Below are 13,402 nucleotides of genomic sequence, written 5' to 3' on the forward strand. Positions count from 1 at the left end.
ATGACACCACATAAGCCAAACAAAAGCAGAAGTGAATTTCTCACTCTATTAAGACGGCACTTCGTGCATGAAGTGTGCTCTGGCTGTCAGAGGCAAAGGGTCTTTGCAGAATCGCTGCTGGTTGGGGTTTATTGGAGACGGGAGCGTTTGCCCGCCAGCCCCCGCGGCTCTGAGGGGCGCTGTGACTCTGCCTCTGCGCCCTGTGTACTCGTGCTGCCTGTGCGCCCATTGACTGCAACCCACCCTTCTCTGCTTTCTCCTCCTGTTTCCACTTTCCCAAGAGTATCTACGAGGGAAACTTTGGGTGTGGATACTTAAAAGAGAGGCGAGCGTCGGGACTAGTGTTTTGTGAAAATACTACCTCAGTCTATAGAGCACTATTTGTGAGTTCTCCGGTGTTCTTTCTTCTTATGTTTTAATGGAGACTGCTAGAATGTGGGCTGAACTTCTAATGCCATCGACTGGGTGGCATGGTGTGGCATGCGTGTTTAACTTTCTTGCATGATTTCAGTTACCGTGTGTGTGTTTCTTTTGTGCTTGTTTTGTAAAAGTCACACTGCTGTAACCACCTTTGGTGACTACATCTGATGATGAGATGAACAGACCTGGTGAGTCATGAAGAAGCCTTACGTTCCTAAGCTGCTTCCAGCCCGTAAAAAAATAAAGACAAAAATTCTTCTGAGGAAAAGATGAAGCCATAATGATTAAAACAGATTTCCTTGCAGTTCATCTCAATGTGAGATGTAAATACTTACTTGCAAGCTTTCAAAAAGCTTCCTTAAATCTACTTTTTCCTCCTGACAAAACACAGAAGTGTTAGAACATGGCTTTCCTGGCAGTGCCAGCTGTGCCCGTAGGGACGGTCAGTGAAGACAGTCCGCCTGTGACCCTGGAATCTTACTTCTCCCTCACATTTTCACCAGAGCTCCTAAGGGAGGAAAAAACAGATTGACTTTGTGATTCAGCTTCTGTTAAAGAACTTAAAGAATTTCCAGGCATGGATAATTGAGCATTTCTAACCCTTATTTGGAAAGTTGATTCTGATCTCATTATGTCTGTGTCCCGGGGTCTTGCTCTGGGGCCTTGATTCCCAGTACTGTTCTTGGTGCTTTTAGCAGGTGATTTTTACCTGCTTTGAGGTCAGAGAAGGTCACCAGTGGCTTATTCATTAGTCTAGAAAGTTACTCTTTCTAGACTGATTTAATTCAGTAACTAGTGAGATCCTTAAAGTTCTTTGGCCTTTGAATCCAACGGTAGTAATTTGCATTTTTGAAGAGTTTCCATTTCTGTTTCCACATACATTTTCAGATTATTCTTATTTAAAAAAGAAGAGTGGAGCGAAACTTGAAAAATAGGTATTTTGTCCCATTTTATAGCTGAGGGAAATCAAGACCCTGAAGGGTTTGGTGAGCTGTTGAGAGTCACATAGTTAGGAAAGGGTAACCGTGGTCTCTATAGGTAACCATGGTGTTCCTGTTAAAGGCATTTTAAAAGTCAAAATGAGGCATTTTAAAAGTCAAAATGAGGTCAAAACGGTTGCCTATTAGCAACCATTCTCTGTCACTTTTTCATAAAATGATCTTCTGTTTGCAGTATTTCGTCGTGGTGGGCAGTACTGTAAGCCGCTGTCTGTAGACGGCAGTGTGCTTCTGCTGCTTAAACCCTGTTAGTGTATAGTAGCTTCCCTGAGTTACTTTTTCTCATTCTGTGACTGCTTTTTAAAGGAAATATTTCTGACCTCATGTCAGGATTTTTTAATTGCTTTGTAATATTTAGCTAAGACATTGCTGGGTTTTCAAAACCAGCTTTCTTCCCGCATTATCAAAATCACATACTAGTACTGCTTAATGATTCAAATACAGGCATCAACAAAATGTTTTATAAAATAAATGTGAACAGATTTGATTGCCTGTTTTCTTTTTTAAACCCACTGGTTTTCAGTATGAAGTTAAATGTGTTTTCAGTTTTCCTCAAAGTCTGAGACCACTGGTATTTCTAATAAGTGCCAGTCACCATAGTCTCTTAGCTTCTACCTACTCAGAACACTGAATTTCCAACCCTGTGCGTGCATGACCGCCAGTGAGGCCATCTGCAAACCTTAGCATTGCAGGACTCTCTCCCATACTAGAAAGGCTTGCACTATAGCATCCATGTGCTGAGTACCTTCCAAGGGCTCTACCTGGGTGCCTCATTTTGGTCTCAGGCTGTCAGGACCACTTTTCAGGTAAGGAGACCGAGACTGTGAGGGACAGAGGTTAGAGACCCAAGACCGCAGCTAGTCCGTAGCAGAGCTGGAATTTGAACTCAGCTGTCTAGTCCATCTTAGTTTAAAGTGAATTCGTTATCACTTCAAGTTTATAAGTTCATAGATCTCTCCGTGAAGTTTATCTGAGCTGAGTGTTCACACTGTCATCCACTTTATAGATAAAAATGCTAACTATATAATGTGAAGACCATTGGGTTTGATGTTGCTGGTGCCATGTCACTTTTTAAAAGTACAGGTGGCATCGCTTAAAAATCTTCAAAAACAAAGCAGGGGCACCGGCTGGCTTAGTTGGGAGTGCATTTGAGTGTTGGTCTCAGAACTGTGAGGTAAAGTCCCACACTGGGTGTGGAGACTACTGAGAAATAGAAGTCTCAAAAAAGTACAGGGAGCTGTCACTGCTTCCGGTCATGGTGGACAGACCCAGGGCTCACGGTGGGCTTCTCCTGGTGGACCATGTGACCTGGCCTGTGTCTCCTTCAAGCCCGTGCAGCTTCCCACATTCCACGGTGCTTGTCTGGCACGCTGACCCTCACCACGGCCTCTCTCTTCATTTTGTTTTCACTGATGCATGTCAGAGTAATATGTGCACTTAGCCTAGATCACATCTATCCAAAGTGAGCTTCAGGAAGCCTTCTTACGACACCTGAAGATTATCAGGCCTCACACCTCAGGGCCGTGGTTCCCAGCCTCACCTGTCCAGGCTCCTACTAGAGGCTGATCTGGTGGGTCCCGTGTTTGTAAAGCTCCACGGGCTGCCTCAATGATCTGACCTTTAGGTAACATTAATTCCTTTTGGCCAAACATTTTCATCTTCTCATGTGGCCCACCCTGCCATGACCACAGGAGCCAGGGAAGCTAGTTACTCATCTTTGTTCATTATGAAATCTGCTGTTTAATGAAAAGATAATAAAAAGCAGTTTGTCATATAAAGGTAATTACAACTAGCATGATAAAATCTTTACTCTTAAATGTTAGTCCTTGAAGGAGCTTGTGAAACAACTCAGTCTTGCCCTCTTGAAGGCAAGAAAGTAATGATTTTTTTAAAAAAATCAATAAAAGTAGGACATAAAACCCATAATAATAGAACTTTAAAGCCAGGACAGACTCTTGAAATGATGTGATCACTTCTGCATGGGGTGCTTGAGAGAGTAGGAGTAACGTGGAAAAGGCCCCCCCCACTGCTGTGGTTTTGCACAGAAGGTAAATTCCAGAAGAAAGTAAAGTAGCGTCTGCTCGGCTGGTGTATGATCTTGATCGGAGAGCGATTTGGGCATGTACAGCCTATTCCTTTGTAGTTTAGATACAACCTGTAGTGTATTTATGGTTGATATTTGAGGGGTTCATTCAAGTAAAAGATAGCAAATACTTAAGGTGTCACTCCTGGGTCTTTCAAATCCCAAAGACAAGAGGGCTGGGAGTATAACAAGAACAGTACAGGATCGTAGTCATCACAGAAGAAATGTGTTTGGGTACTTAGAAAGGCTGATTCTAAGGTAGAATCTTGGAAATAAAGAGTTCTATGTGCTAAAAATGAGTTTTACTGGTTTTTTGTGTCATTCTTGTTGGTGGTTTTCATTTAAAGATTTTTTGTTGTTCTCATAAATTTTTGGTCATTAACCTTACATAAACTCCTCGTTGCATGTTTTATTAACCCTTGGTATATTCATTTTCTTCTGACTTGAAAGAGTAACCCATTAGAATTTAACCCTGATGTCTTGAAGAAGTCTGCAGTTCAGAAAGCTTTAAAGGTAAACTAATAGCTTCCCTTTGAAAAGTTAATTGAAACATATTGAAAGAGATGATGCTTTTTAACTCTCATGAGTCTGTTGACAAATTGCCCCCCTACTAATGTAGTAATTAGTTGTCTAGTTAGAGCTTTTTTTGTTACCCAAGAATTAGTAGTTAGAAGAATTTGTTAACTTTGAAGATAAAATTTATGAAGTACCAACATGATACATTAAGCCGTCTGTCCTGTTGGCCTTCGGCAGCAGTGTCTAAGATGGTTTTAAGTCATCTGCATTTTAATTGGATTTGAATTTGTGAACACGGTGAAATAGAAGATCAGTTTAAAAACTTACCCAGTTTCGAGATCATGATTTCTACATATTCTCCCCTTGTGCACTGTGACTCTCCGTTTGAAAATCACCTCTTCCAATATGCTGAGTTAGGGCCGTTTCTGAGTCGGTGACCTCATGGCTTCTGGTGCTGCTGGGTTTGGGTGACAGATCTTTCGAGAAGCTTTAAATTTCATCAAATGAGGTATATTGAAAACTAAGCTCCACTCCCTAAAACAACATGAATGTGTATTTTCTGGCTAAATTGTGAACTTTTCGATGAGTTACAGTGTTCTATTATTTTTCCTCTGATTTCTTTGAACATTTAGGCTTAAATATTTGGGGGAGGGGGGTGGATAAATGTAATTGTTTTAAGAAAACTCTATCCGAAGGAATCAGGAGTGGTTTTAATCCGCTTCATGTAGGAAAATAAGTTCAACTTTACAAGTGAGGAGGACAAATCGTGTCTGCTTTCTGACATAACAATTTAGCCCTTAACCTCCCCTGAGATGAAGTGTGGCCTAGCACGGAATTACTCTCTTGCAGTACTAGTTAGCACAGAAGTTGAAGTAACTACTTCCGGAACACTGGAAGGAACTAGATCAGCAGTCTCTCCTCACCGTTTCTGTGGTATCTAAGGGTCACTGACCAGCAAGACATCATGGCTAGAGTGAAGGCTCTAAGCCACACTGTCTGGGTTTGAACTGCAACCTGGCCCAGCCTGGCCCACTTCCCAGTGTGACCTAGAGTGAGATGTTCAGTCCTCTGTTACTTACAGACTGGACGTGACAGGATCTTTTTGGAGTATCGACTTAATAAGGTCATGTGTGTAAAAGAGCTCAGTGTAGCGATTAATTATTATGACATTTAACTTAAACCTAACAACAAGGCTTTTTGGTATCGTGTCCATTTTTTAGACATGAAAACCAAGGTTCAAATAGATGAAATTTGTAGGTCTCAGTAATCAGTTGCAAACAGCTGAAATTTAATTCAAGATAGTCTAACTTAAAAACTCCTATTCTGGGGGTGCCTGGCTGGCTCAGTCAGTAGAGCATGTGACTTAATCACAGGGTCCTGAGTTCGAGCCCCACGTTGGGCATGCAGCCTACTTAAAATATAAAAAACTAAATGTTAAAAAAAAATTTTTAACTCATTATTTTCATTATACCTGTATATCTGACTTGTGCTCCTGCGTTTTGAATATTGCATCATGGTAGAAGACTTAGTGATTTTATCTTAATTTCATGAAATCTCAAACATCATTTATTTAAAAATAGACCATTATTTTATGTACTAAGAAAGAAAAAAGTTCCAATTAGGGCTTGATAGTGTTTGTGTTTATTGGAAGGATTTTTATGCTTAGAATAAATACAGATTTTTATTATATCACACACAACAAAAGGAAAATGGAAGCAAAATAAATCAGTTAAATAAAGAACAACTGTCTTACCATTGGGACCTGCCTACAAACAGGTACATCAAGTTACCAAGTGTAAGTTTCATTCTGTTTCCAAGAGATGTTAGAAAGTTTAAAAAAAAAGAAAAAGTGTGTCTCAGAACTGATAATGTATACAGTAACTTTAGGAATGAAAGCCTACTTTTCCAAGATGCAGTAAGCCCAGAAGCAGTTTTTGTATCAACGCAGTTCCTGTATCAGCAGCCGCTAGAGCTGAAGATAACTTTATTTCCCCGAAATGTAACGGAATCTTGGCCCGTGGCACCGCGTGGCACTGTGAAGGGGGGACGCCCTTCCTTGAAGGCCAGACTATTACCCAGCCACACCCAACTGCATTGGAAGTTCAGAAATAGAATTTTCACGCACATACAGAGGACTTGCGCTCAGCTGGAACTCCAGGCTTCCAGAGTGAAAGGAAGGATTTCGGGGAAAAGTTAGTATTCTCTGCCACAGTAGTCTATAGCCTTGGATATTTTTTTTTAACAATATTTATTTCATTTTGCAGAATTTATTCTCATCAAAAAGATGAACCAGAAAATAAATTATCACAGTATGTTTGAGCTAGTAACATTTTATTCCGATAATCATAAATTTGATGCCTGTTTCTGTCATTGCTACGGTGTTGAGGATTGACTCTGAAATTGTTCAACTAAAAAACATTTTTGTGACCTTCTAATTAATTCCCACTAACATATATTTAACTGCATCTTCTTGTGGGGCTAAGTTATAAATAAACCTCATGTCCCATATATGTTGTGTTTTACTGTGTTCTATCACCTGCCTGCTAAAGTATGCTTACCATTTTTTTTCTTACTCCTGAATTTTTCTCATATTTATATCTGCTTAATTTAACGCAATTCTAGATTGATGTTTGTTCTTCCAGTCAGAATTACTTAGGAGCTGGTAAGCAAGGTTTGTTATCTGATAGCTACATGTTTGCACAGAAGATGCTAAGTTAAAAACGTGAAGACTCTGATACTTTGTAGAATTTTTATTATTTCAGCCAGGGGGCTCTTTTCTGAATTGTACACTCCTACCTTTGCCTTCTTTGTGTTTTTCTGTTTTCATTCGCTGCACTTACTCATCTTCTTATACCAGTAAGATAAGTTTTAAGAGCTGGAATTAGTGTTAAAGATTTTTGGAAGATTCCATTTTTCCAAAGTAACTTGCTTTAAAAATAAAAGACCTTAACATTTAAAAATCATAAGCAAACAGGAATTTTCTTAATTTATCTCATGGTAGATAAAATTTTTGCTTTGGGATATGCTCAGCAATTATTTTCCGATTAAATTTTTCCCAGATATTCCTTGTAACTGAAGTATCAGAAATAAGTAGAAATGACTATTGATATGAGCCAATAATCTCATTTTTAGTAAGCCCCATTTCAAGACGTATGCTTGCTTATTTTGTCTGTTTTTTGTTTTTGGATAGTCAGGGAAGAAAATAAACAGCCATCCAAACCCTCTTGTCCAGATGTCAGTCGGACACAAGGCCCAGGAGAGCAAGGTAAGATTCTGACTAGTTTCCTGTGATGTCACTGTTGCTGCTCTAAGTTGAGAACTGGCAGCTGGCTAATGGTGTAGGCATGAGATCGTTAATTTCCATATCTTTCTCTTGTTTTCTCAAATCAGTCAACTCATAGATAACCATACTTCTTTATTGGGTAACAAATATATTGTTCGTTTCCTAAAATGACATTAAAAAATTATAGTAGCCTTTGCTTGATTTCATGGTTGAATGACGTGGGATAAAGTTCTAAGTTTTCTTTGAATGCTCTGTAAATATTTTGTTTGAAAGATAACCAACAGTCCTTAAAATTCAACAAACACAATTCTATTCAAGAATCAAGGGCAGTGCTATTGCTATAATGTCTTCCACTTTCTTAATGTTAGAAAAGCATTTCAGGAATTATTTAAAGCTATAGGCCATTGTTCGCTTTTGAAATGTTTACAGCATGGAGGCGCCTGGGTGGCTCAGTGGGTTAAGCTGCTGCCTTCGGCTCAGGTCATGATCTCAGGGTCCTGGGATCGAGCCCTGCATCGGGCTTTCTGCTCAGCAGGAGCCTGCTTCCTCCTCTCTCTCTCTGCCTGCTTGAGATCTCTCTCTGTCAAATAAATAAATAAAATCTTAAAAAAAAAAATGAAATGTTTACAGCAAATAAAATCTTAAATAATAAAATAAAATGTTCACAGTTTCAGAAGCTTCCTGAGTTACCAGCGTTATATAGGAGAAGAGGTAGAACAGAGCAGACGAGGTCTTGTCTTTGGGATGGGCACACAGTTGGGATTCCCTAACAGTTAACTTCCCCGACCCACTCTAAAAGCTTTGGACGATCTCTGTCTTTGAACAGTTCTCACAATTAATACGTAATAGCACATGCTCAGTAAATAAGTGCCTTGGAATTTAATTAAAGTCATCCTGAGCTTCCAAACACAGTAAACGAATGAACCCACAGTCTCGGCAGCCCTTTTCCACGGAAAGTGTCACAGAGCTGGTACTTGGTGATGTCTTTCAGATTCGGTACAAAACCAACGAGCCTGTGTGGGAGGAGCACTTCACCTTCTTCATTCACAATCCCAGGCGCCAGGACCTCGAAGTCGAGGTATTTTATTTGCATTTTTTAGTCGAATTGTAGAAATGCAACCAACGTACAAATCACTGCACAGATTTGAAGAGGACAGTTTATGGACACATCATAATCGGTATATTTTTGTCAGACTTAAAATGTCACACTTTTTGAAACGTAATTTTTTTTTCAATTTTCAACGTTGGATGCTTGTTTCTAGTATCTAGAAATGCGACTGACTTTTGTATGTTGATACATTATTGTATTGGTTACTCTTAGCCGTTTATGGCTCTTTTAGGATTGCCCTCTATATGGCAGTCACATTTTCTGTTAATGATGTCACTTCTACTTCTGTGTTTACAGTCTGGGTGCCTTTTACTTCCTCTTCTTGCCTTGTTACCCTGCCGTGGCCCTCCCACTTCTGGACTGAGTAGACCTCTCTGTCTCCTTCCCGATCTTGTGGGGAGAGAGCCTCGAGGTTTCACTGTTAAGTCGGATACTTTTTCAGAAGTTTCCTTCTCCAGCTGCTCACTAGTTTGCTCAGTGTTTTTTCATGAATAGATACTGAATTTTCTCAGAGGCTTTTCTACAGCTATTGAGATGGCCGTATGGTTTTTCCTTTTATGTTTGTAAATGTGGTAAAATACATTGTTGATTTTCAGATGTTAAACCTTGCAAACCTTTATTTGGGGATAAACGCCACGTGGTCGTGATGCAGTATCCTTTTTATGTATTCAGTTCAACTTTCTAAAATTTTGTGACGAATTTTTGTACCTTAGTCCTGAAGAATACTAATCTATAAGTTTGTGTTCTTATGACACTAGTTTTTGTATCAGGATAATGCTGTCCTCATAGAATGTGTTGGGGAGTGTTCTTTCCTGGCATTTTTCTAGAAGAGTTTATGTAGAATTGGGTTTTTTCCTTACATGCTTGGAGAATTCCACCAGTGAATCCATATTGACCTGTAGTTTTGTAAGAAGGAGCTTGAATACAAACTAATTTCCATTATAGATACAGATCTATCTAGGTTATCTGTTTTTTCTTGATGATTTTTTATATTTATGCCTTTCAAGGAATTCATTCGTTTCATCTAAATTGTTGAATTTCTTGGCACAACATTATTCAGAATATCCCTTTAATGTCCTTTTAGTATCCTGGAAAGATGTTCCCTTTGTTGCTCCTGATACTGGTAATTTCCTTGTTCCCTCTCTTTTCCGGGATCAGTTTGGCAAGAGGTTTATCAGTTTTATCTTCTTCAAGGAGCATCTTGCACTGTTTCTATGTGAAAAGTCTGCTGCTGTTAAAGTTTAGAAAATTTTTGACCAGGACTTCACATTTTTCCCTGCCCCGGGTGTCTCTTGTGTTGTCAGTCCCATCCTGTTTTTTTCCATCTCAGACATACTTTCCATCTTAGATTTTCCATCTTACAAAACATTTGGATCTTTTTTTCTTCCATGTCTTTCTTGTACATTCTCATGTTTAGTGTGAGAGTATTTGATGCCTTGTTACTCATTCTGTCATCTGTATAATTGCTGGGTCTGCTTCTGTGAGTTATTTTCCTTCATTATGGCTCATATATTCCTGCTGCCTTGGTTGCCTGGTCATTTTTCGTTGTGAATTTTACATTCTTGAGTGCTGAGGTTTTGTGCTCCTTTAAGTATTTTGGAACTTTGTTCTCATTTGCAAGTAAGTAACTTGGACACTGAGCCTGTCAAGGTTTGATTTAGTTCTGTTAGGCAGGCCCAACAGCCTTTTAATCTTGGGATCATGTGGCCTCGCTAATCGGATGCCCTGGTGTTGGGATTTCTCATCTCTGTTTGGAATGGATACTGTCTGCAGCCCTCTGTGCTCTGGGAATTGCCCTGCGCCTCCTGGGGCATCTTTCCTGGCCTCGGGTAGTTTGCTCGCTCATGTGCTGATTGGCTGAAGATGAGGGATCTTCAGAGGCCTCTAGCTCTCTTGGAACCTCCTGCTCCCTGATTTCTTCACCCTTCCTCCTTCCGGGCAACGACTCACATCTCTCTGGCGTCCTCGTGCCGGAGTCAGGGCCTGGACACTGTCTAGGCAGGGCATCGTTGTCAGGCTTACATCACTTAGTGTCCATGTTCTCAGGGCACTGCTGTGTCCAGTGTTCCATGTTGTGCAGCCCAGAACCCATCATCCCGCACATTTTGTCTGGTTCTTAAGCTAACATGGGACGCTAAGTTTAGGTCTGGCTGCTCTGTCATGGCCAGAAGTACAAGTCCTCTGCATGTTTGAACATACGTAATGTATAGAAGTAGATACTTGGGAGGGTCCGAGCTTCCTGAGCGTACACCTGTTACTCTCGGTGGTCGTGTGTTCTGCCCTTCACTCATATTAGCTTAGCCGCCAGGAAAGTGCCAAGTGGATCACACAGCTCGTGTCACATTCCCATTGCTGACGTGCTAAACATGCCAGTCTAAAGAATCCTGGCTCCCTCTTTTTTTTTTGGTTATGTCCTATTTCCCAACATTCAGTCTTTGAGAAGTTTAAGGGTCTCCATTTTCTGTTTGGCTTGTAGAACTTTGACTTTGTTCCTCAGTCCCTGGAGGTCGTGAGGTCTGAGAGGGGACATCTTGCAGTGGGTTATCACAGCTCCTGGACTGTCAGTAATGCCCAGCCTGGTCTGCTTTTCTGTGTTTGCTCTTTTATATTTCTGCTTTCTGTTTCATACAAAATGTGTATGCTTAGCTAATTGTTTATTTTGTATTTGTCTAGCTGATTTTTTCTTCATAAATTGTACTATTTTTCAAATAATCTGTACTTAAAGGATCTTTAATTTTTTTTTTTTAATTTTATTTATTTAAGGGACACCTGGGTGGCTCAGTTGGTTAAGTGTCTTGTCTTCAGCTCAGGTCACGATCTCAGGGTCCTAGGATGGAGCCCCATGACAGGCTCCCTGCTCAGCTAGGGGGTCTGCTTGTTCCTCTGTCCCTCCCCCTGCTTGTGAATGTGCACACCCACTCTCTCTCAAACAAATAAAATCTTTTTAAAAATGCTTTTATGATTACAGTTTAAAAAGAAATAGCAATCAGGCTTTTAAATGTTCACGTTTAGTTAGCATCTTTGACTACTTACTTTCATATAGCCCATGAAATCTCCAGAGTTCTTACTCTGTTTGGTTAAACTGTTTTGTATTACTGGGACGCCTGGATGGTTCAGTAGGTAGAGCATGGAGATCTTGATCTCAGGATCATGAGTTCAGGCCCCACTTTGGGCATGGGGCCTACTTCAAAAAAGAATATATTTAAAAAACAAAGCTATTTTGTATTACAACACTCTAACAGGAATAACACCGGTTACAGAAGTAATGCTATAGGCTCTTACTCAGGAGACAGAAATTGCCTTGCCCTTAAAGTGTATACTACGAATTTTCAGAACAACCAGGTAGATTTTAAATAGGAAGTGTTTAAAAGGCACTTAGAAGGGGCACCTGGGTGGCTCTGTCGGTTACTTATTTGCCTTTGGCTCGGGTCATGATCCCAGGGTCCCGGGATCGAGTCCCGCATCGGGCTCCCTGCTCAGTGGGGAGCCTGCTTCTCCCTCTCCATCTGCTGCTCCCCCTACTTGTGCTTTTTCTCGGTCAAATAAAATCTTTTTAAAAAATAAAAGACACTTAGAAATGTTTTTCTCTGTAAACAAGTATCACCAGTAGAAACTTGATAAGACATATCACCATGAATGTGTGTTGTCACCGTTTTCACAGAATTTAAGACATTTCTTCCTAATCTTCGGATTTGTGTAGACTGCTGCCTCTTAACTCACGGTTCTTACGGATTCTTGAAACACAGTGCTCCATCTGTGCTCGTTGTAACTGTGATGAGGAGGTGACCTGCACATGGGGCTTGGGCACAATGTAACCTCACTCATCACAGCATTCTGAGCGCGTCCATTGTGTGAGTCATTTACGAGAACCCTACCTTAGAGATGGCAGAAGTGTTTTTTAAAGACTGGATTTGGGACACTTCTGTGCTTTCTGGTCTTTACCTTCCCAGCTGAGTGTGTTCTGTCGTGTGTCCCTCAGGTCAAAGATGAACAGCATCAGTGTTCTCTGGGGCATCTGAAGATCCCTCTCAGTCAGCTGCTCACCAGTGACGACATGACCATGAACCAGCGCTTCCAGCTCAGTAATTCAGGGCCCAACAGCACTCTGAAGATGAAGATCGCCCTCAGGGTACTGTAGTCTTCGGCAGCACGTGGGAGAGTGCACGGGGCGGCGAGCAGCACTGCTCACGTTCATGGGCCCTGCTCCAGAGTAGGGCAGAGGGCCTGGGGCACTCATGTGCGGAGCAGAGACTACTGCTGACCTTTTCCAGATGCCCAAGGGAGAGAGAATTGAGGCTTGGACTCAGACATCTGCCCAAGTTGGTGTTTTTGATTGCTTGAAGCAGGCCAAGTTAAATTTTCAAAAGTCATTCAAGAGGGAAAAATTAATAAAATTCTACAAGGTAGTAGACATTACAAACAAAAAAGTTTGTGTCTAAAATAGTGATCCTTAGGAGTGCCTAAGGAAATGTTCAAAATTAATGAAGTTGGCAAACAGATGAAAAATGCTATAACTCACTAATTTTTAAAATGCAAATTAAAAAGAACCCACTTTTTAAAAAAATTAAAGCAAACTTAGTGGAGGATACAGCATACATGGGCTCTTTGCACTTGGTCCCAACTCTGGGGACCGGCATAGTTTCTGCAGGAAGGCCTGCGGTGTCTCCCGGCCATGAACGATAGAGCCCCTTGAACCAAGAACGCTTTCCCTGCAAATCTGACTTTCAGCAAGAGGGCAGAATGCAGAGAGACCTTGAACAGAAAGATGTTTGCTGCAGCTTTGTAACAGAGGCAGGGAAAGGCAGCGTCATCCCAGTGACCCCAGGTGCAGGGCTGTGAGCACAGGCTCTGCTCAGCAGAGTGCTGCACATCCGGCCACTACAGACGAACGCCAGCAAAGCACAGGGTCCACGTCCTCACACGAGCTGAGGAGCGTGAGGCCTACCCCGCATCGACGCTGCTGTGTGTAGTGGCCGCTGGGCAGGGTCTCCTTG

The 13,402-nt window shown here is 41.1% G+C and overlaps 1 protein-coding gene across 3 annotated transcripts in view; it reads left to right on the forward strand.

Moving 5' to 3' along the window:
- ESYT2 (extended synaptotagmin 2) overlaps nucleotides 1-13,402 on the forward strand; it is a 79,478-nt gene that overhangs the window by 57,240 nt on the left and 8,836 nt on the right. The window contains exons 14-18 of one of the 3 annotated variants that reach the window (XM_032305575.1): nucleotides 282-383; nucleotides 3,952-4,014; nucleotides 7,208-7,282; nucleotides 8,292-8,378; nucleotides 12,388-12,537. In XM_032305575.1, the coding sequence (XP_032161466.1) occupies nucleotides 282-383; nucleotides 3,952-4,014; nucleotides 7,208-7,282; nucleotides 8,292-8,378; nucleotides 12,388-12,537 (477 nt within the window). The remainder of the gene's footprint in view (nucleotides 1-281; nucleotides 384-3,951; nucleotides 4,015-7,207; nucleotides 7,283-8,291; nucleotides 8,379-12,387; nucleotides 12,538-13,402) is intronic. The other 2 variants (XM_032305576.1, XM_032305577.1) reach the window with 2 other exon arrangements.

Source organism: Mustela erminea, chromosome 11 (assembly GCF_009829155.1).
Source record: "Mustela erminea isolate mMusErm1 chromosome 11, mMusErm1.Pri, whole genome shotgun sequence".
In the NCBI taxonomy this organism is placed as follows: Eukaryota; Metazoa; Chordata; class Mammalia; order Carnivora; family Mustelidae; genus Mustela; species Mustela erminea.